The sequence below is a fragment of the Salvelinus sp. IW2-2015 genome, linkage group LG33 (assembly GCF_002910315.2).
Source record: "Salvelinus sp. IW2-2015 linkage group LG33, ASM291031v2, whole genome shotgun sequence".
Taxonomy (NCBI): domain Eukaryota; kingdom Metazoa; phylum Chordata; class Actinopteri; order Salmoniformes; family Salmonidae; genus Salvelinus; species Salvelinus sp. IW2-2015.
In genome coordinates, this window is record NC_036872.1 from 28,900,139 (window position 1) to 28,920,989 (window position 20,851).

At 42.7% G+C, this 20,851-nt stretch overlaps 1 protein-coding gene across 1 annotated transcript; it reads left to right on the plus strand.

The window, feature by feature from the left end:
* Nucleotides 1–19,571: 19,571 nt before the first annotated feature.
* Nucleotides 19,572–20,620, plus strand: LOC111957896 (transcriptional and immune response regulator-like). Its single transcript, XM_023978979.2, has one exon. It carries the CDS (start codon nucleotides 19,712–19,714, stop codon nucleotides 20,015–20,017), a length of 306 nt encoding a protein of 101 aa, XP_023834747.1. The 5' UTR covers nucleotides 19,572–19,711; the 3' UTR covers nucleotides 20,018–20,620.
* The last annotated feature ends 231 nt before the right edge of the window (nucleotides 20,621–20,851 follow it).

The following is a 20,851-nucleotide window of genomic DNA, read 5'->3' on the forward strand; positions in this document are numbered from 1 at the left end:
CTGCCTGCCTGCCTGCCTCCCCTGCCCGCTCTGCTTCCCAGCCTGCATGCTCTCCTTCCCTGCCTGCCTGCTCTCCTTCCCTGCCTGCCTGCTCTCCTTCCCTGCCTGCCTGCTCTCCTTCCCTGCCTGCCTGCTCGCCTTCCCTGCCTGCCTACCCTGCTCATCTGCCTGCATGTCTACCTTGCCTGTCTGCTTCCCTGCCCTGCCTACTCTGCTTCCCTGCCTGCCTGCTCTCCTTCCCTGCCTGCCTGCCCGGGGCCGATATGAGCACAAGGGCAGGTCAAAGGGAGAACCACTGGCTGGGGATTGCTTCATCTCTCTGTGGAACAATGTGACTTTATTGATTGCAGACAGACAGACATTCCAGCCTAGCGGCATTGGGATGCTTTAGGGTAGAGCCTTGTGGCCAGGGACACGGTAATCTGTTATATGGCTGGTTTGCCCTTGATGACAGAGGGAAAGCGTGTTGCATAATGGTGCACCACCCTTTTACAATTGGATTTCTATGCACTATTTACAATGCATGTCACCAATGAAGAAAGACAAAGCATACCATCCCTGACAGTAAGAAAAACTATTTTGGGAGACAGAAGGGAGATTAGGCTAGAATTTGGGATTGGATCTTCTTATGCAGAACACTTTCTCTAATAGGCACCATGTTGCATGATTCCTGATTCCCTGGCTCTGCAGAAGAAGATGAATCTGCACCTTGAAACTGTAGCTTGTCTCTAGAACTGATAACCATGTTATGTTATTGCTATCATGACTACAGTGACGCAGTTATTTTATTGCTGGTTGCAGACAGTCAGGCTTCACTTGGTTTAACACGTGTTGGTGCAGACTGCAGGACTGTGAAAATGACTGTACAACCATACAAATTAGGGACTGCAGCTGCAGAAAGCATTTGCCTGTGTGGCCCAGTTCTAATTCTTAATTGCGTACAGCTTAATTATAAGTTACTTACTGTAAGTTAAACATCCTTTAAATCTATGAAATATGGTGATTTATAATAAAGCCTACATATTTTGCATGATTATGAATGAGACGGAAGCTGCCTCCCTGCCTACCAGGGTCTGTAACTGAAAGATTGCTGGATCGAATCCCTGAGCTGACAAGGTAAAAATCTGTCGTTCTGCCCCTGAACAAGGCAGTTAACCCACTGTTTCCCGGTAGGATAAGAGCGTCTGCTAAATGACTTAAATGTAAATGTAAATGTAAATGTAGGCGTGTCATTGTAAATAAGAATTTGTTCTTAACTGAATAATAATAATGATATACCTACCTGCCTGCCCTGCCTGCTCTGCTTCCCTGCCTCCCTGCCTGCCTGCTCTTCTACCCTGTCTGCCTGCCTGCCTGCTCTCTTTCCCTGCCTGCCTGCCTGCCCGGGGCAGATATGAGCACAAGGACAGCTGACTGGGGTTGCGTGCTCATCTTTCTGTGGGACAATGTGACTTTATTGAAGTTACTTAAGTTAAACATCCTTTAAATCTATAAAATTGGGGGATTTKTAAGAAAAGCCTACATATTTTGCACGATTATGAATGGGACTGAAGCTCCTTGAGCCTAATTTGTATTCACTATCTTTTTCTTATTGTATAACAGGCATACATGTAGCTGTTGGCTGAGCAGTAGAAAGTTATGTAAAATTGTTAAGACTCTGTGGTGCATTGTCTTACATCAGATAGCACAACCTTTTTCATAATTTAGTTATTTAGAATACAAGGTGATTCGTAGATGTTATTTAGAATGCAAGGTGATTAATAGATGTTATTTAGAATGCAAGGTGATGTAAATTGTTATTTAGAATGCAAGGTGATTAATATATGTTATTTAGAATGCAAGGTAGATTAGTAAGATGTTATTTAGAATGCAAGGTGATTAGTAGATGTTCTTTAGTTATTTAGAATGCAAGGTGATTAGTAGATGTTCTTAGTTATTTAGAATGCAAGGTGATTATATATGTTATTTAGAATGCAAGGTGATTAATAGATGTTATTTAGAATGCAAGGTGATTAGTAGACTGTTATTTAGAATGCAAGGTGATTGTAGAGTTCTTTAGTTATTTAGAATGCAAGGTGATTAGTTAGATGTTATTTAGAATGCAGGTGATTAGTAGGTGTTCTTTAGTTATTTAGAATGCAAGGTGATTAGTAGATGTTATTTAGAATGCAAGGTGATTAGTAGGTGTTTTAGTTATTTAGATACAAGGTGATTAGTAGATGTTTTTAGAATGCAAGGTGATTAGTAGATGTTATTTAGAATGCAATGTGATTAGTAGGTGTTCTTTAGTTATTTAGAATACAAGGTGATTAGTAGATGTTCTTTAGAATGCAAGGTGATTAGTAGGTGTTCTTTAGTTATTTAGAATGCAAGGTGATTAGTAGATGTTATTTAGAATGCAAGGTGATTAGTAGTGTTCTTTAGTTATTTAGAATGCAAGGTGATTAGTAGATGTTATTTAGAATGCAAGGTGATTAGTAGTGTTCTTTAGTTTAGAATGCAAGGTGATTAGTAGATGTTATTTAGAATGCAAGGTGATTAGTAGGTGTCTTTAGTTATTTAGAATGCAAGGTGATTAGTAGATGTTATTTAGAATGCAAGGTGATTAGTAGGTGTTCTTTAGTTATTTAGAATGCAAGGTGATTAGTAGATGTTATAGAATGCAAGGTGATTAGTAGGTGTTCTTTAGTTATTTAGAATGCAAGGTGATTAGTAGATGTTTTTTAGAATGCAAGGTGATTAGTAGATGTTCTTAGTTATTTAGAATGCAAGGTGATTAGTAGATGTTATTTAGAATGCAAGGTGATTAGTAGTGTTCTTTAGTTATTTGAATACAAGGTGATTAGTAGATGTTCTTAGAATGCAATGTGATTAGTAGATGTTTATTTAGAATGCAATGTGATTAGTAGATGTTCTTTAGTTATTTAGAATGCAAGGTGATTTAAGATGTTATTTAGAATGCAATGTGATTAGTAGTGTTCTTTAGTTATTAGATACAAGGTGATTAGTAGATGTTATTTAGAATGCAAGGTGATTAGTGATGTTTATTTAGAATGCAATGTGATTAGTGATGTTCTTTAGTTATTTAGAATGCAAGGTGATTAGTAGATGTTATTTAGAATGCAATGTGATTAGTAGGTGCTTTAGTTATTTAGAATACAAGGTGATTAGTAGATGTTATTTAGAATGCAATGTGATTAGTAGGTGTTATTTAGAATGCAATGTGATTATAGATGTTTCTTTAGTTATTAGATACAAGGTGATTAGTAGATGTTCTTTAGTTATTTAGAATGCAAAGGTGATTAGTAGAATGTTATTTAGAATGCAATGTGATTAGTAGATGTTCTTTAGTTATTTAGAATGCAAGGTGATTAGTAGATGTTATTTAGAATGCAAGTGATTAGTATGTTCTTAGTTATTTAGAATACAAGGTGATTAGTAGATGTTATTTAGAATGCAAGTGATTAGGAGATGTTCTTTAGTTATTTAGATACAAGGTGATTAGTAGAGTTTTAGAATGCAATGTGATTAGTAGATGTTCTTTAGTTATTTAGATACAAGGTGATTAGAGATGTTTTTAGAATGCAAGTGATTAGTAGATGTTTTTAGAATGCAATGTGATTAGTAGTGTTCTTTAGTTATTTAGAATGCAAGGTGATTGTAGATGTATTTTAGATGCAATTTGTGATTAGTAGATGTTCTTTAGTTATTTAGAATGCAAGTGATTAGTAGATGTTATTTAGAATGCAAGTGTGATTAGTAGATGTTCTTTAGTTATTTAGAATCAAGGTGATTAGTAGTGTTCTTTAGTATGATTCGTGATTTAGTTTAGTGATGTTCTTTAGAAAGCGAATGAACTTATTAGTAGGTGTTCTTTAGTTATTAGAATCGGTGTTAGTAGATTGTTATTTTAGGAATGCAATGTGATTTAGTAGATGTTCTTTAGTTATTTAGAATGCACAGGTGATTAGTAGATGTTCTTTAGAATGCAATGTATTAGTAGATGGTCTTTTAGTTATTTAGAATACAAGGTGATTAGTAGATGTTTTTAGATGCAATGTGATTAGTAGATGTCTTTTAGTTATTTAGAATGCAAAGGTGATTAGATGTTATTTAGAATTGCAAGGTGATTAGTAGGTGTTCTTTATTATTTAGTTAATACAAGGTGATTAGAAGATTGTCTTTAGTTATTTAGCAGTAACATGTGATTAGAGAGTGTTCATTTAGATTATTTAGGCACATAAACATGTGATTGTATATGTTCTTTAGTTATTTAGAATGCAAGGTGATTAGTAGATGTTCTTGAGTTATTTAGGATAAAATGTGATMAGTAGATGTTCTTGAGTTATTTAGGATAAAATGTGGTTTGTAAAACAGTGACTTCTACATTTGATGCTCTCAAACACAGCCAATGTTTGTCTGTGGTACTAATCTGCAGATGGGGTTACTTTGGGGCCTTACTGCAAGTTTGGGACTTGAAATAAGAGCAGGTATTATGTTGCCTACTACGCATGTTCTATTCTGCTCTCTTAAAATAACCCTCTTGTCTTCTCTGCTATATTTAGAAAACATTAAACACACGTGAATAGTTTTATAGAATTAGTGTCATTGTGGAGTCATTGTGGAGAGTCATGTCTTTTTGACCTAATTATGTTCCTCTTTCCTTCCTTCATTCCATGATCAAGGTTCAGGTGAGGCTATGTACCTTCTAATCAACCTGAGATGCTGGTTAAGGAATTATTGGCTAGGTTGAATGTTATTCCCTGCCTGTCTCTCTCTGTATGGTGAGCTGCTGATACTGATTTTAGCTCTCTCCTCTCTGATCTGCTTTCTTCAGGCAGGTAACCTAGCGGTTAGAGCATTGGGCCAGTAACAGAAAAGTTGCTTGTTCTAATCCCCAAACCGACTATGTGAAAGATCTGTCAATCTGCCCTTGGGAAAAGCACTTAACCCTAATTGCTCCAGGGTCTCCATCAATAATGTCTGATCCATGGCCGTGACCCCACTATCTGAGGATGTCTCAGGAGGAGTGGGATATGCAAGAAACACATTTCCATTTCACACACACACTACAGGTTACACACTTGTACATGTGTAAAACAGGACAAATATAAGCACCCTCTATTTTACTTTTCTCCATTGTCTGGCCCTAGTGCTGCTGCTGTGCTGATGGGTATCCAAGGCCTTGCCTTGTGGTGAGTTAAGTCATCCACAAGATTGATTGATTTCTCCGGGTGACCGGTTTGAACCAGCTTAAAACAGACCGCATTAGGCCCTGGCGGGCCGGCGGTGCTCAGTTCCTCATCCAAGCAGCCATGCTAAGCACAATTAAACCTTTGAGCTCACACTGTTTCCTGCGGGGCCAGGCTCGAGACGGCTCTGTTGTGGTCAATCCTTCTGTTTTTATTATTAGAGTATTATTATGTATTACTATGTGCAAATCGCATTGGGATTTGTAGGGTATGAATTTGAATAAATACACCCCACTGCAGGTTGTATAATATGAGGTACCGTACTGACTGTTTGGATGACCTAATCAACTTCTGTGATTCTTATTTTTTTTTGTGGAGAAGGGTAATAAATGTGTGCCATATTCGTGTCTTTATGGAAACGATACAGACTAACATTTGAAACACTTTTCATTGTGCTATAAAACAGCTGTAGAATGGATCACTTCCAGTCTGACATGGATTTTCTCCACTTTGATCCTTACCAGATGAATCACACATTAGTTTTGTTTTGGTATTGTTTTGTAGTACAGGGCAGCCCTACTATTTATAGTTCAGTAACACTAGCMTTTCCATTGAAGGTGCAATCCATCTAAGTCTGCAGTTAGTTACTGTAAATAAGTGCTGCTTTCCTATGTATAAGTAGTATTCTCCCTTATCCACTGTGGTGTAATCCGTTGGCTCTAGGGTTCTTGGCACAGTGCTCTGAGTCCCAATGTGTCCTCTGGCGCACAGCCTGCTCTGCTTTCAGTGAGTAAGGGAGGGAGTGAGCTGTTTCTACGACAGACACACGCAAATGACTTAGTCACCGGCTCCAGTCCCAGCCGTGGGTGTGGGGAATCGTGAGTGGGGATGCTCCAGGCATGGGGAGAGGAATGGAGTGGGGAGTCGGCAGGCCTCAGCTGTAGGGAGTGAGGAAGGAGCTAGTCGCAGGCCCCAGCCATAGGAAGAGGGGAGTGGGGAGACGAGTGAGGGGAATTAACAGTGTAGAGAGTGGGGAGGGCCCAGCCTTGGGGAGAGGGGAGTCAGGAAGACACACAGGAGAGGGAGCTCCAGCCTCAAGCCTGTCTGCCTGCTCTGACCTTGTCCTCCAGTCCGGATGGACAATAGGCTTGTCCCTCCCAGAGACTCTCCCGCTTTCCTCTGGTACTTTCCTTTCCTTCAACAGGCGCCAGTTCAAACGACTCCCTTCTGTACTGTAGGCAAAATATCAAGTCGGCAGGGCCAATAGGATAGACCTTCTTACATAGATCCCAGATAAAATTGTTCTTGGCAGTAGTACTTAAGAGACTGTCAGTTTGATTGTTGCTCAAGTAAATGTGGCCATTGTTGTAACTGGTAGTGGTGCACGGATCAGCCGTTTGTTCACCCGTATCTGCACGCAATTGCTAATAACCCATCCGCAACCACCCGACTATAGGTGATGAAGTGAAATCTGAGGCCCGTACCTGATCCTAACCCACTAATATAGAAACTATGCTGTAGGCTACAGTCAGAGACGGCAGAAAAACAATTTGGACAGGGGGTGCAGGATTTTTGGGGCCTCATTTAGATATGCTTCTGRTTATAATCTCAGACATTTTGGTAGGCTATTTGTTAGTCAACTTGTCTATAATTAGATACATGCAGCTTCTCTTCTGTCATTGGACTACTTGTTGCCCTAGAAGACTAAATAAACCCTTGCTCATCCAGAATTATTTCTTAAATCYATAAAATTATTGCTTCAATCTAGTTGACATCAGTATGAAAGAAAAAACAAAACGTGAAAGATTTTCTGCGCATTCACATTCTTTCAAGATGCTGAAAGAAATAAATCATATTTCTCCATTCCTGTTTCCGAGTCCAAATTTACTTGGTGATTCATTTTACTGAAAGAAATGCTTAATTKATTCTGCAGGAGTTCATGTTAAGGATATGTGCGAGGACCTATAGTCAGTGTCCAGTGTGAATAGTTATGCAATAGTTATGCAAGTTTTCTTGTTTGTTTCACAAGAATAAATATTTTGCATCTTCAAAGTGGTAGGCATGTTGTGTGATATGATACAACCCCCACAAAAAAATCTATTTTAATTCCAGTTTGTAAGACAACAAAATAGGAAAAATGCCAAGGGGGTGAATACTTTCGCAAGCCACTGTAACTCACACTGCCATCAGTCTCTTTTACCACTTCACCAAATCTTTACCAAACATTACTTTTTTGGCCCTCACTTCTCTTTATTTTCAAGACTCCATTTTGCAGTTATTGAATTTACTCTGACATTGATCTTTTCACCTCAGTGGATCAATGTTAACTTTTTCTGCCCTTCCCAAAAGCATTTGGAAATTGGCGTGTAGTCTATTTGGCGTATGTAGAGTTAGGCACTGAAGCTTAGGCTTACGCACTAATGCCAAATAATGAAAGAAAAACCTTAATGTAGCCTATAGATATAAATTGCTCAAGAATTATACAATCATGTTTTTTTTGTCTTTATTCAACCCGCCCGCCCGACACCCACCCATTCAATATTTCATGACCCTAAACCTGCCCGCCCCACGTGGGTTATGAGTTAACCTGGGCATCATTAGTGTCACTGGGCTTGCTTAACTACCAGCACAGCTTCCTTCCTCACAAGTCCTTACTGGTACTCTGTCTCGGCTCCTCTGCCTCGCAAACACACATGACCGCCCACTTGACGTCTTATTCAATTACGCTATAGAAAAGGTACCAATTCAGACACAGTACAATCTAAGGATGTGAGTTACACTATCAAATCCGCATATAGCACAGTTCTGAAATGAAAGTGTTGTCGGTCTGAACCATTGTTCGCCTTATTGTTCAGCATGGGATTTTTGGTGGTGATGAGTGAGTATTCCATCCTAATAATTACATAATAAATGGACATAACTTTTTGCCCATATCCCTCTGAGTTCCTTGCTCTCCTTTCATCCTTGGGATGTCAAACAATTTTTTAAAATAGTTTTTACTTTTACCCCTTTTTTTCACCAATTGGTAGTTACAGTCTTGTCCCATCGCTGCAACTCCCCTATGGACTCGGGAGAGGCGAAAGTCGAGAGCCATGCGTCCTCCGAAACGCGACCCTGCCAAGCTGCACTGCTTCTTGACACAATCAATCAATCAACCAATCAAATGTATTTATAAAGGCCTTCTTACATCAGCTGATGTCACAAAGTGCTGTACAGAAACTCAGCCTAAAACCCCAAACAACAAGCAATGCAGGTGTAGAAGCACGGTGGCTAGGAAAAACTCCCTAGAAAGGCCAGAACCTAGGAAGAAACCTAGAGAGGAATCAGGCTATGAGTCCTCTTCTGGCTGTGCCGGGTGGAGATTTATAACAGAACATGGCCAAGATGTTCAAATGTTCATAGATGAACAGCAGGGTCAAATAATAATATTCACAGTGGTTGTCGAGGGTGCAACAGGTCAGCACCTCAGGAGTAAATGTCAGTTGGCTTTTCATAGCCGATCATTCAGAGTATCTCTACCGCTCCTGCTGTCTCTAGAGAGTTGAAAACAGCAGGTCTGTGACAGGTAGCACGTCCAGTGAACAGGTCAGGGTTCCATAGCCGCAGGCAGAACAMTTGAAACTGGAGCAGCAGCATGGCCAGGTGGACTGGGGACAGCAAGGAGTCATCAGGCCAGGTAGTCATGAGGCATGGTCCTAGGGCTCAGGTCCTCCGAGAGAAAGAGAGAAAGAAAGAGAGAAAAATAGAGAAAGAGAGAGATAATTATAGAGAGCATACTTAAATTCACACAGGACACTGGATAAGACAGGAGAAATACTCCAGATATAATAGACTGACCCTAGCCCCCCGACACATAAACTACTGCAGCATAAATACTGGAGGCTGAGACAGGAGGGGTCGGGAGACACTGTGGCCCCGTCCGACGATATCCCCGGACAGGGCCAAACAGGCAGGATATAACCCAACCCACTTTGCCAAGCACAGCCCCCACACCACTGCTCACTTAACCCGGTAGCCAGCCGCGCCAATGTGTCGGAGGAAACGCCGTCCAGCTGGCGACCTAAGTCAGCTTGCAGGATCCCCGCCCGCCACAAGGAGTCGCTAGAGCGCGATGGGACAAGGAAATCCCCGCCGGCCAAACCCTCCCCTAACCCGGATGACACTGGGCCAAGTGTGTGTCGCCTCATGGGTCTCCCGTTCACGGCCGGCTGTGACACAGCCTGGGATCAAACCTGGGTCTGTAGTTATGCCTCAAGCACTGTGGTGCAGTGCCTTAGATTGCTGCGCCACTCGGGAGGCCAGGGATGTCCAACTCTGACATCACCCCAGTGAAGTTGAAAAAAAAAATGGTTACGGTAAGGGTTAAGATTGCACTAACCATCCCTCTGACGTGGTCACCCAGCCCACTATCACACCCTAGCTCCATGGAAAACCATTAGCCACTGTGACAGGAAGCCACAATCTAGTTGTAGATTCCAGTGAACCAACCCTTCTGAGTAACACTTTGTTGTTTGTGAGTGGGAATGCAGTACTATGGTGATTAGTGACACAGTCCACCCCGCTGATATCCTTTACCATCCCCTCCTTCATCCCCTCTCACCCCTCCCCCCACTCACCTGATCTTGTTGTCACCACGGAATTGGGGTAGTGTTGGAAATCCCTTCCCCTTTCCCTTTCCTGCTCGTGTCTTGGCCCACAGGTGATCTCAGAGACAATGCAACAGCGTCATCACCGGTAACCTGACGCTGGGCCTAGGCCAGTGTTTACTATGCTAAATCTCTCTCTCACTCTCTCTCTCTGTCCTGCTCTCTGTCASCTAATGATACACAGAGACAGCAACAACGTGTCAACACTGTTTTTTTCTGCTTTTAGTGTTTATTATTTTGGACATTTATCAAATGACATTTAGTTAGACTGATACCTGTTTTCATGTTTTTGTGTGTTCCATGCAAGACAAAGGAACATATTCCTGATCTGTAGTCGATAATTCCTGATCTATAGTCGTAATTCATGATAATTCGATAAGCCTATTTTTCGGATTTGAGTGGTTATGCGGTAACAATGTCAAAGGTCATGTTTATGTTTTATGTAAGACAAAGGAACCGGCACATGTATGTCGTCCTCCTCACCTGACTACAGCCMTATGTTCCTGATCTGATATTTCATATCAATTCTTCCCTTTTCCTCCATCTAATCGAAAGTGTGAATGATAAAGAACATTGAGGTGAAAGGTGACCCAAAGGAGAAATAGAACAWCCCTAGCAGAGTGTTGATGCTGAGTGGGGAAGGTACAGAGTACAGTACACTACAGTAGGCAGCAGCAACATCTAAGGTGTGTCACAAATGCCACAATCTGGTCAAAAATAGTGCACTACATAAGTAAAAGGGTGACATTTGGACCCATKCCTCATCTGGAGTGGTGAAAAAAGTACTAAAATCAATCAAGTATTTTTCACAAGGTGTAGACCTTACAGTGAAATGCTTACTTATAAGCCCTTAACCAACAATGCAGTTTTAAGAAAAATAAGTGTTCAGTAAAAAATAGATAAGTAAAAAAATAAATAATTAAAGAGCAGCAGTAAAATAAGAGTATACACAGAGGGTTCCGGTACAAAGTCAATGTGCGAGGCACAGGTTAGTCGAGGTAATTGAGGTAATATGTACATGTAGGTAGAGTTAAAGCGACTATGCATAGATAATAAACAGACAGTAGCAGCAGCGTAAAAACTGTGTGAGGGGGGCAATGCCATTTGATTGCCCCCCTCACATAGCCATTTGATTAGCTGTTCAGGATTCTTATGGCTTGGGGGTAGAAGTTGWTAAGAAGCTTTTTGGACCTAGACTTGGCGCTCCGGTACAGATTGCCGTACGGTAGCAGAGAGAACAGTCTATGACTAGGGTGGCTGGAGTCTTCAACAGTTTTTAGGACCTTCCTCTGACACCTCCTGGTATAGAGTGATGTACTGGGCCGTACGCACCACCCTCTGTAGTGCATTGCGGTTGGAGGCTGAGCAATTGCCATACCAGGCAGCGATGCAACCGGTCAGGATGCTCTCGATGGTGTAGCTGTAGAGTTTTTGAGGATCTGAGGACCCATGCCAAATCTTATCAGTTTCCTGAGTGGGAATAGTCTTTGTTGTGCCCTCTTCATGACTGTCCTGGTGTATTTGGTCCATGATAGTTTGTTGGTGATGTGGACGCCAAGGAACTTGAAACTCTCAACTGCTCCACTACAGCCCCGTCGATGAGAATGGGGGCCTGCTCAGCCCTTCTTTTCCTGTAGTCCACAATAATCTCCTTTGTCTTGATAACGTTGAGGGAGAGGTTGTTATCCTGGCACCGCATGACCAGGTCTCTGACCTCCTCCCTATAGGCTGTCTCATTTTTGTCGGTTATCAGGCCTTCCACTGTTGTGTTATCGGCAAACRTAATGATTGTGTTTGAGTCGTGCCTAGCCATGCAGTCATGAGTGAACAGGGAGTACATGAGGGGACTGAGCCCACACCCCTGAGGGGCCCCCTGAGGATCAGCGCCGCAGATGTGTTGTTACCTACCCTCACCACCTGGGGGCGGCCCGTCAGGAAGTCCAGGATCAAGGTGCAGAGGGAGGTGTTAAGTTCCAGGGTCCCTTAGCTTAGTGATGAGCTTTGAAGGCACTATGGTTTTTAACGCTGAGCTGTACGCAATTAATAGCATTCTCACATAGYTGTTCCTTTTGTCCAGGTGGGAAAGGGCAGTGTGGACTGCAATAGAGATTGCATCATCTGTGGATCTGTTGGGATGGTATGCAAATTGCAGTGGGTCTAGAGTTTCTGGGGTAATGGTGTTGATGTGAGCCATGACCAGCCTTTCAAAGCACTTCATGGCTACAGACGTGAGTGTTACGGYTCGGTAGTCATTTAGGCAGGCTACCTTAGTGTTCTTGGGCACAGGGACTATGGTGGTCTGCTTGAAACATGTTGGTATTACAGACTTAGTCAAGGACAGGTTGAAAATGTCAGGGAAGACACTTGCCAATCCATCTGGCCCTGTGGTCTTGTGAATGTTGACRAGTTTAAAGGTCCCAATTCTCATGCTTGAGTAAAAGTAAAGATACATTACTTGAAAATGACTCAAGTAAAAGTCACACAGTAAAATGCTACTTGAGTAAAAGTCTAAAAGTATCTGGTTTAGAATATACTTAGTGGTGTAAAAAGTACTCAATTGTCATACTTTTGTAAAAGTAAAAAGTAAAAGTAAATGCTATACATCAAATTCTTATATTAAGCAAACCAGACGGCACAATTTTCGTGTTTTTATTTATTTACGGACAGCCAGAGGCACACTCATTTACAGTCCACCAGATCAGAGGCAGTAGGTATGACAACACGTTATATTGATAGGTTCGTGAATTTTGATATTGATAGGTTTGTGAATGTGCCTGAGCAATCAAAATGCAACGAGTACTTTTGGGTGTCAGGGAAAATGTATGGGAGTTATTTTCTTTAGGAATGTAAAACTAATAAAGGAAATTACAGACACCCCTAAAAACGTCATAATACTTTAAAGTATTTTACACCACTGCTAATCTGGAATGTCATCCTGACACCCCAGGTCCAGCCCTGCAGTGACCTAATATGATGTTCCTGATCGTGTGTTGCCTTGATGTGTCTGGCTTTCAGACTCTCTGATTGGAGAGTTTTTTTTTATTTTAATTTTATTTTTTACCTTTATTTAACTAGGCAAGTCAGTTAAGAACAATTTCTTATTTTCAATGACGGCCTAGGAACAGTGGGTTAACTGCCTTGTTCAGGGGCAGAACGACAGCTGTACCTTGTCAGCTCAGGGATTCGATCTAACAACCTTTCGGTTACTAGTCCAACGCTCTAACCACTAGGCTACGCTGCCACCCGGTCTTAGTGCAGCCAGCCATGATCAGGGGGAGAGGCGATTGGGCAGCGACCGATTTTGTGTAGTGGTGCCTGGGCTTCGTGTGTGGTAGAGATGCACAGTCATTTAATCTATATGCTCAGGTCTGTCCCTGGAGTAGAGAAGGGAGGGAGAGGAGGTGGGAGGAAGAAAGAGGAAACACAAGCTCTATATACGTAGCTCCGCCTGCTCTCTGCGTGCCAGTGCTGCCTCCAGAATCTCTGACCTATGACCGATCTCGCCCATCATCTATACCAGGCTCCCTGAGGGTTATGAAACTTATCCCAGAAAAAAGGAAAAAGCWGATTTTTTTTGTTTTTCCCCTCACAGATTTGTCATTGTAAACACAAAACATTTTCTGGTAAACCTTCCACCGCTAGATGATTTACTAAGCCTATTTCCCATAACTGTAGGCAGATAGATTGGACCCCCAACTGAGGAGCTCCTCTCTGTAATAGGTTTTAAAAGTCAATCAAGCGTTGCTGTGTGGTTTTCGTGTTACCGTCAGGAGAGAAAACACACACACACACCAGTTTAATATCCCTCTGCAGTGCTGGTGTTTAACATCCCAGAGCAGTTCAGCTGCAGTGCTTCCATGTTCCAGGGCCCTGTTCCATTCTGGGTTCCAGGGCCCTGTTCCATTCTGGGTTCCAGGGCCCTGTTCCATTCTGGGTTCCAGGGCCCTGTTCCAATTCTGGTTCCAGGCCCTGTCCATTCTGGGTTCCAGGGCCCTGTTCCATTCTGGGTTCCAGTGCCCTGTTCCATGTTCTGGGTTCCAGTGCCCTGTTCCATTCTGGGTTCCAGGCCCTGTTCCATTCTGGGTTCCAGGGCCCTGTTCCATTCTGGGTTCCAGGGCCCTGTTCCATTCTGGGTTCCAGTGCCCTGTTCCATTCTGGGTTCCAGGGCCCGTTTCCATTCTGGGTTCCAGGGCCCCTGTTCCATTCTGGGTTTCCAGGGCCCTGTTCCATTCTGGGTTCCAGTGCCCTGTTCCATTCTGGGTTCCAGTGCCCTGTTCCATTCTGGGTTCCAGGGCCCTGTTCCATTCTGGGTTCCAGGGCCCTGTTCCATTCTGGGTTCCAGGCCCGGGTTCCATCTTCTGGGTTCCAGTGCCTGCTTTCCATTCTGGGTTCCAGGGCCCTGTTCCATTCTGGGTTCCAGGGCCTGTTCCATCTGGGTTCCAGGGCCCTGTTCCATTCTGGGTTCCAGGGCCCTGTTCCATTCTGGGTTCCAGGGCCCTGTTCCATTCTGGGTTCCAGGGCCCTGTTCCGTGTTCCATCCGTCTGAGACCCTGCCAGACTGTCAGTCAGAAGCAGGAATGTAGCTGGTATGCCGGCCTTGTCCGGTTCATACTATGAGAAGCTAGCTGTCTGTTGCCATTGGAGAGGTGCCATGGGTAAGATCTGTTCAAAACACAGCCAGGGCCCATGGAGAGACACTTCCCATTAACTCTCATAAATGCTCTTTGTAATAAGGGGGTAATGGGTCCAGTAATCAACCTGTCATAGTTATGGGATGATTGCTGCCAGCACTACAGATTCCTGAAAGGGAATCAGACTTCCAAACAAGGGTGCAATGAAGGTCATGTGTACACATAAACACGCAGCTATGGGCTCTATGGTCGCCTGCTTGATCTGCTGTGCTCTATTTCCTGTTACATTCCACGAGTCACTATTTACTGGTCAGTGGTCCTGTGCCCCAGGATATTTATTTTGGCTGTCAACAGATTTGCTTCCTTTGGAATTTTTGGCATAGTATAGTTTTGTACCACATAATAAATTGTTCTTTGATACTTTGTACTTTGATTTGTTCTTATAGGAATCAGTGGATTTATAATCCTTTTTTATTGTGGGTTATGAATAGCATTATATATTAGTTCCATTAGTGTCCAGCTGCAGGTCATTGGTATCAGATGTCAGAGTTGACAGAGCAGTCAATACAGCATTAGTGAAACACAAGCATTTCGCAACACCCGAAATAACATCTGCTAAATATGTGTATGTGACCAAAACTATTTTATTTTATTTGAAATCATCATGCCCTATATGATAAGAGAACTGTGCCGATCAGCAACAGAACAGAAGGGCAGAACTATAGCAGCAATAGAAAGAGAATGACGTCAATGCAGTATCCCATATTATAAACTGGGTGGTTGAAGCCCTGAATGGTGATTGGCTGACAGCTGTGGTATATAAGACCCTATACCACGGTATGGCAAGACATTTATTTTTACTTTTCTAATTACATTGGTAACCAGTTTATAATAGCAATAAGGCACCTTGGGGGTTTGTGATATGTTGTCAAAAAGGCTAAGAGCTGTGTCCAAGCACTCCTTGTTGCCTCGTGCAGAGAACAGCCCATAGCCATGGTATACTGGACATATACCACCCCCCCCCCCCCCCCCCCTCGGGCCTTATTGCTTGAATAACTGTGCCCTTCTGAACGTCAGTAGCCTAGTAAACAACACAGAGCTTGACATACGTAATGGACACATTTGTCAGCAGAGTAATACCCAATAACCCTGCTCTTTCCTGTTTTTCTCTTTCCGATACGGCCGGCTTCCCATATAGAAGGCTAATACTGAGTATTGGTTTTATGATCAATGCTTTCCTCCGTATCGAACAACCCAGGCTGAAAACACATTCAAATCTTGCAGCCCGGCGGACATGTTATGTAACAGTACAGTTGGATCTCAAATGGCACCCCATTCCCTATATAGTGCACTACTTTTGATCAGATCCCTATGGGCTCTTGTCAAAAGTGATGCACTAAATAGGGAATTGGGTGCCATTTGGGACACAGGCAGCATCCCAGACTGCTCTGTGTGATAAAGGAGCACTAAGATAATACTGGAGAGTTTCAAGTCCCATTGCCTATATTGTTAATTGAGTATCGGACATGGCCAAGTTAGCTGGCTGGTTGACATCATGTGCGAAACTACAATGCATGAAATCATCCAATCCAGACACAGGGAGATTGCAAGAATACCTACAATGGTACAAGTAAAAGTCCAGCTGTGTTAGAGTTACGTAAGATAAGCATGCACAGGCAGGATGGAGAAGACGTCAAATAAAAACAGTTTAGCTCAATGAAACCACTAAAAAGCTAACTCATATACACTGACCGGACATCAATATTATTGAATTTCTACTGATATTAGAGGAGATTGTGGTTATCGTGGCACATATGGGTTGTAATATGAATAGCTCACATATCTTCATAAAACAAGATGTAGACAAGTTCAAGACATGGGGACATGGGATAGATGGGTAGCTACAGAAAGACATGGGGACATGGGATAGAGGTAGCTACAGAAGACAGGGACATGTGGGGTAGTACAGAAAGACTGGGGACAGGTGGATTAGAGGTCTCTCCCTCNTCTATCCATGTCCCATGTCTTTTCTGTAGCTACCTCTATCCCCTGTCCCCATAGTCTTTCTGTAGCTACCTCTATCCCTGCCCATGTCTTTCTGTAGCTACCTCTATCCCCTGTCCCCATGTCTTTCTGTAGCTACCTCTATCCCTGTCCCAGTGTCTTTCTGTAGCTACCTCTATCCATGTCCCATGTCTTTCTGTAGCTACCTCTATCCCTGTCCCCATGTCTTTCTGTAGCTACCTCTATCCCTGTCCCATGTCTTTCTGTAGCTACCTCTATCCCCTGTCCCATGTCTTTCTGTAAATTCCTCTATCCCATGTCGTTCTGTAGTTACCTCTATCCCGTCATGTCTTTCTGTAGCTACTCTATCCCTGTCCCCATGTCTTTTCTGTAGCTACCTCTATCCATGTCCCCATATCTTTCTGTAGCTACCTATAGTCCCCCTGTCCCCAATGGGATAGAGGTAGCTACAGAAAGACATGGGGACATGGGATAGAGGTAGCTACAGAAAGACATGGGGACATGGGATAGAGGTAGCAAAAGAAAGACATGGGGACAGGGGATAGAGGTAGCAAAAGAAAGACATGGGGACAGGGGATAGAGGTAGCTACAGAAGGACATTGACCCTGTTGGTCTAGATCTTACGTCAATTTTAAAATGACTCCCTGAAATGTACATGATTTAGAAATCAAGAAACACGTAGGCTAAGCATGTTCTCCCCTATGTGATCTCATATCAGCGATTGTGTGGACCCCAGGAAGAGTAGCTGCTGCTTTCGCAACAGCTAATGGGGATCCTAATAAAATACCAAAATACCAGATGACACTGTTTTGAGGACACATTGATGATTTAGACATTGAGATATGGCTAACTATAATAAAGTGTTCTGCCAAACCAGCGGAGACGGTTTATGACTGTAGAAGGAGACTCTCCCCAGAGTGTCTCCACAGAGTTGACCCCAAGGGGAAGAATGATGATAAGACCTTTGACCCTCGGTACATTTAGCACTCTTTTGTTATTAATGTGGTTAATATGGAGACACTCTGTGTGTATGGGAGAACGGCCCAAACCGCTGCACATCCGTTTCCCCTCTGGCTGAGCTGAGAGATCTCATTATGTAGCGCTGGTCTGACTGTCTCTGCTCTGAACTACTTTTATGTCATAAACATTCCATTTTTGCTGACTCCGACAATCCGGAACCTGGCTAATATTCTGTGTCCTCTGTCATAACTGCCATGACAGCTCGAGACAGCCAGGTATCCTGTGGTGAGACAGTATACAGACAGCCCTGTACAAAAGCAGAGTGAATGAGGGGTTGTGTAGGTTGAGGAATGAGTGTAGCTTGAGGGTTGAAGCTCTATGAACATTCACAGTGAGTATTTCCAGGATATGTGCCCTAGAGGTTTATATATTAAGTGAAGTTTATATATTCCAACGTCTCTTAAGGGGAACGCCTTTCTCTGGCTCGGTCCCACATGGGACCCTATTCCCTATATAGTACACTACTTCTGGCCAGTGCCCATTGGGAATAGGCTGCCATTTGGGACGTACYCTCTGTTATCAACAGCCATCAATCAGTATGGGGCTGGGTTTCAGTTCACTCCCCTCCAGCCCAGACAGACCTGCCAGTAAACAAACCTTCCCCGTGGTTTGGAAAACATAACGAAGGGTATTTATAGTGCTACTAGCTGGAATTATTGAATGTCACCTATATTTATCTTACAGTAAATAAAGTCAGAGTCATTTCAAGAAATTAGTGCCTTTTTCCAAGTTACAATACTCAAAAAACACCTAATTAGTGGATTGACCCAGTAACAGTTTAATACAATACAACACTGTAGTGGGGATTATTTGTTTCACTATTTCCTGTGTTTGATTAACTGTTGATATGGACTGATATGTAACTTGATGGTATGGGAGACGCAGACAGATGTATCCCATGGGGGAAGGGAAACAGAACTCAACCAAGTATGTGTCAATACRTAATTTTCTACAATTATCTGTTGTAACTATAATACTGATGTAGCTACCTTGGACCTGCTTAACTGCCAGTATCAAATGTCTGCCATCGTTGAATGTTATGGTTAAAGTTTGACACCATTCTGGGCCTGGGACACACTGATAGTGTACTGCATATGTGAGACGGTGTGATTCTGTAGCAGCTGATGTTGTGACTTCCTACAAGCCTCTGGAGCTGATGTTTACAGAACATGTTGTACTGTCTGATTCATTTATAAATGCCTTCTCAGAGAAGGCCTGTTAGATTTCTCTGGAGGTGTCTCCCTGTTGCAACTCGTAATTAAACCAACATTATTTTGATTGATTTGATCTATGTCTGTTCTCCTTTCTCTTCATCTAGGAATTGCCATTATGAACATTGATATTTATTTCATGCTCAACTGAAGGAACATTTTGAGTCAAGTTCAGGATGCCTTTATTAAAGCTGATCGAGGTTTAATTTGGATATCTCCAGGAATGGATAGTGAATTGTAAGAGGAGTATTACTCATTGTAGAAACAATTTGCCAACTGCCATAGCAAGTATCTTCAGAAAGACTGCATAGACTTTTTCTCTTCATTTAAAGTGAGACAGATATGAGAAGTGTGGGTTGAAAATGAAAAGACAATGGTTTGAAGAAACACGTGGGCCTAAACTATGGTCCTACGCAACCAAAACACACTATCTCATCTAAACAGTGACTCTTGAACTAATAACAACAGGATATGATGCTTTTCCAGACATAGACGGAAATAACAATTTAAGTTATTTTGTACTATAATGACTCAACTAGCTACAGTGTGTGGCAATTGAGATCGAAATTCCTTTACATGTCCTATGTGGGAACAGATATATGTTTAACATGTATTTACTGAACTTGTGACAACTGCCTTCTCAATACACAGTAGATATGGGCTACAGAACATTTGCTCACATCATGCACCTCAGTAGGCTCTGCCTCTGCTGGATCATACATAATTACTGTTTCAGTCGGTTTGATGTGCGCACAGCAACAGTACAGAGGCGTTCCCTGCGGGAGGGTAGCACGACCAGTGATGTCACTTCTGTAACTGGGGCTTGACAGCATGAGCGTCCCTAGCAGCCCTTTAAATAACGCAGGCGGCGCTCCCAGTCCTCACTCACTCCAATCCCTAGCGCACGAGCGAGTAGTGTTCCCTCTCCCTGATACAACCCCAGTCAAAGAAGTTGCTGGACCAGCTAAAAAGAGAGCGTCAACAAGATGTCTAACTACGTTGTATCCTCCGACTCCTGCCGTGTCAGTCCATCGGTCCACGGGAACAAATTTGACACAGCACACCGCAAGAAGGCCGTTCCCAACATATTCGAGAATGTCAACCAGGACGCACTGATGAGGCTGTTCCAGAAAACGGGGGACATGAAAGCGGAGGAGAGGGTGAGGAGCATCTTCTCCTTCACCCAAGATCCAGCGGAGACGGCCAAAGCCCTGATGGCGCTCAAGCAGCGAAAGAAGGACAAGTTCCTCCAGATTGTAGGCATGGTTCGCCACATGCTGAAACTGCGTTGAACATTCTCTTCTCGGCTCTACTGAACGAGTTGAATTGAAGTGCACTAGAATGACGCTGTGGTGGTTGGGCAGGTGACGACGACCTGTCACCTGGCAAGGAGAAGGAGAAGCAGCGTCCTGGAATGGAGGAAGCCTAAATTCAAAGCACTGTCTTCGAAGGCAACAAAGTGTGACTATTCCATGAAGATGCGCTCCATGCGTAATAGCAGCATACACTGGTTCGTATGGATACAACGTGCTGGAAGAAGAAAGGAGAGAATGGGAATAATGGGGGCTGTTGTCCCGAACAAAGAAACAGGGAGACATGACGCTCTCCCTGACTGACTATGCATTCTGTTGAATGCTCGGCTGTCAATGTGCACCTCATAGGTTCCTATTTGCTGGTGAATAATAACTGTAATAAGATAAAGTGCCTGAAAATGCCTGATCCTGTGAAAACACATGCCTTGTCTCTGTATCATTTTAACTTTGTGATACCTGCTAGTAACACTGTTGAATGGTAGCCACCAATTTATTCGTCAAAACATTTTATAGGAACATGATGACATGCATTTATGAAATGTTCTTTTGCAATTTCTTTAATAAATTATTATTGAAATATAACTTCTATTATCTTTGCTTTCTTTTCGAATGACTGCATCATATTATTGTTTGATACAAACTCTGAATGATCTCTGATAGGTATCTTTTCAGGTTAGATTGTAAATACACTGTCTTTTTTAGTATTATTAGTTTAAAATGGTCTTCATCCCTAATTCCATCAAGTTACACCCTTATACACTATTATAGATCCATTTTAGTTGTTTGAAGGGAGACATTCATAGAGAGGGGTGC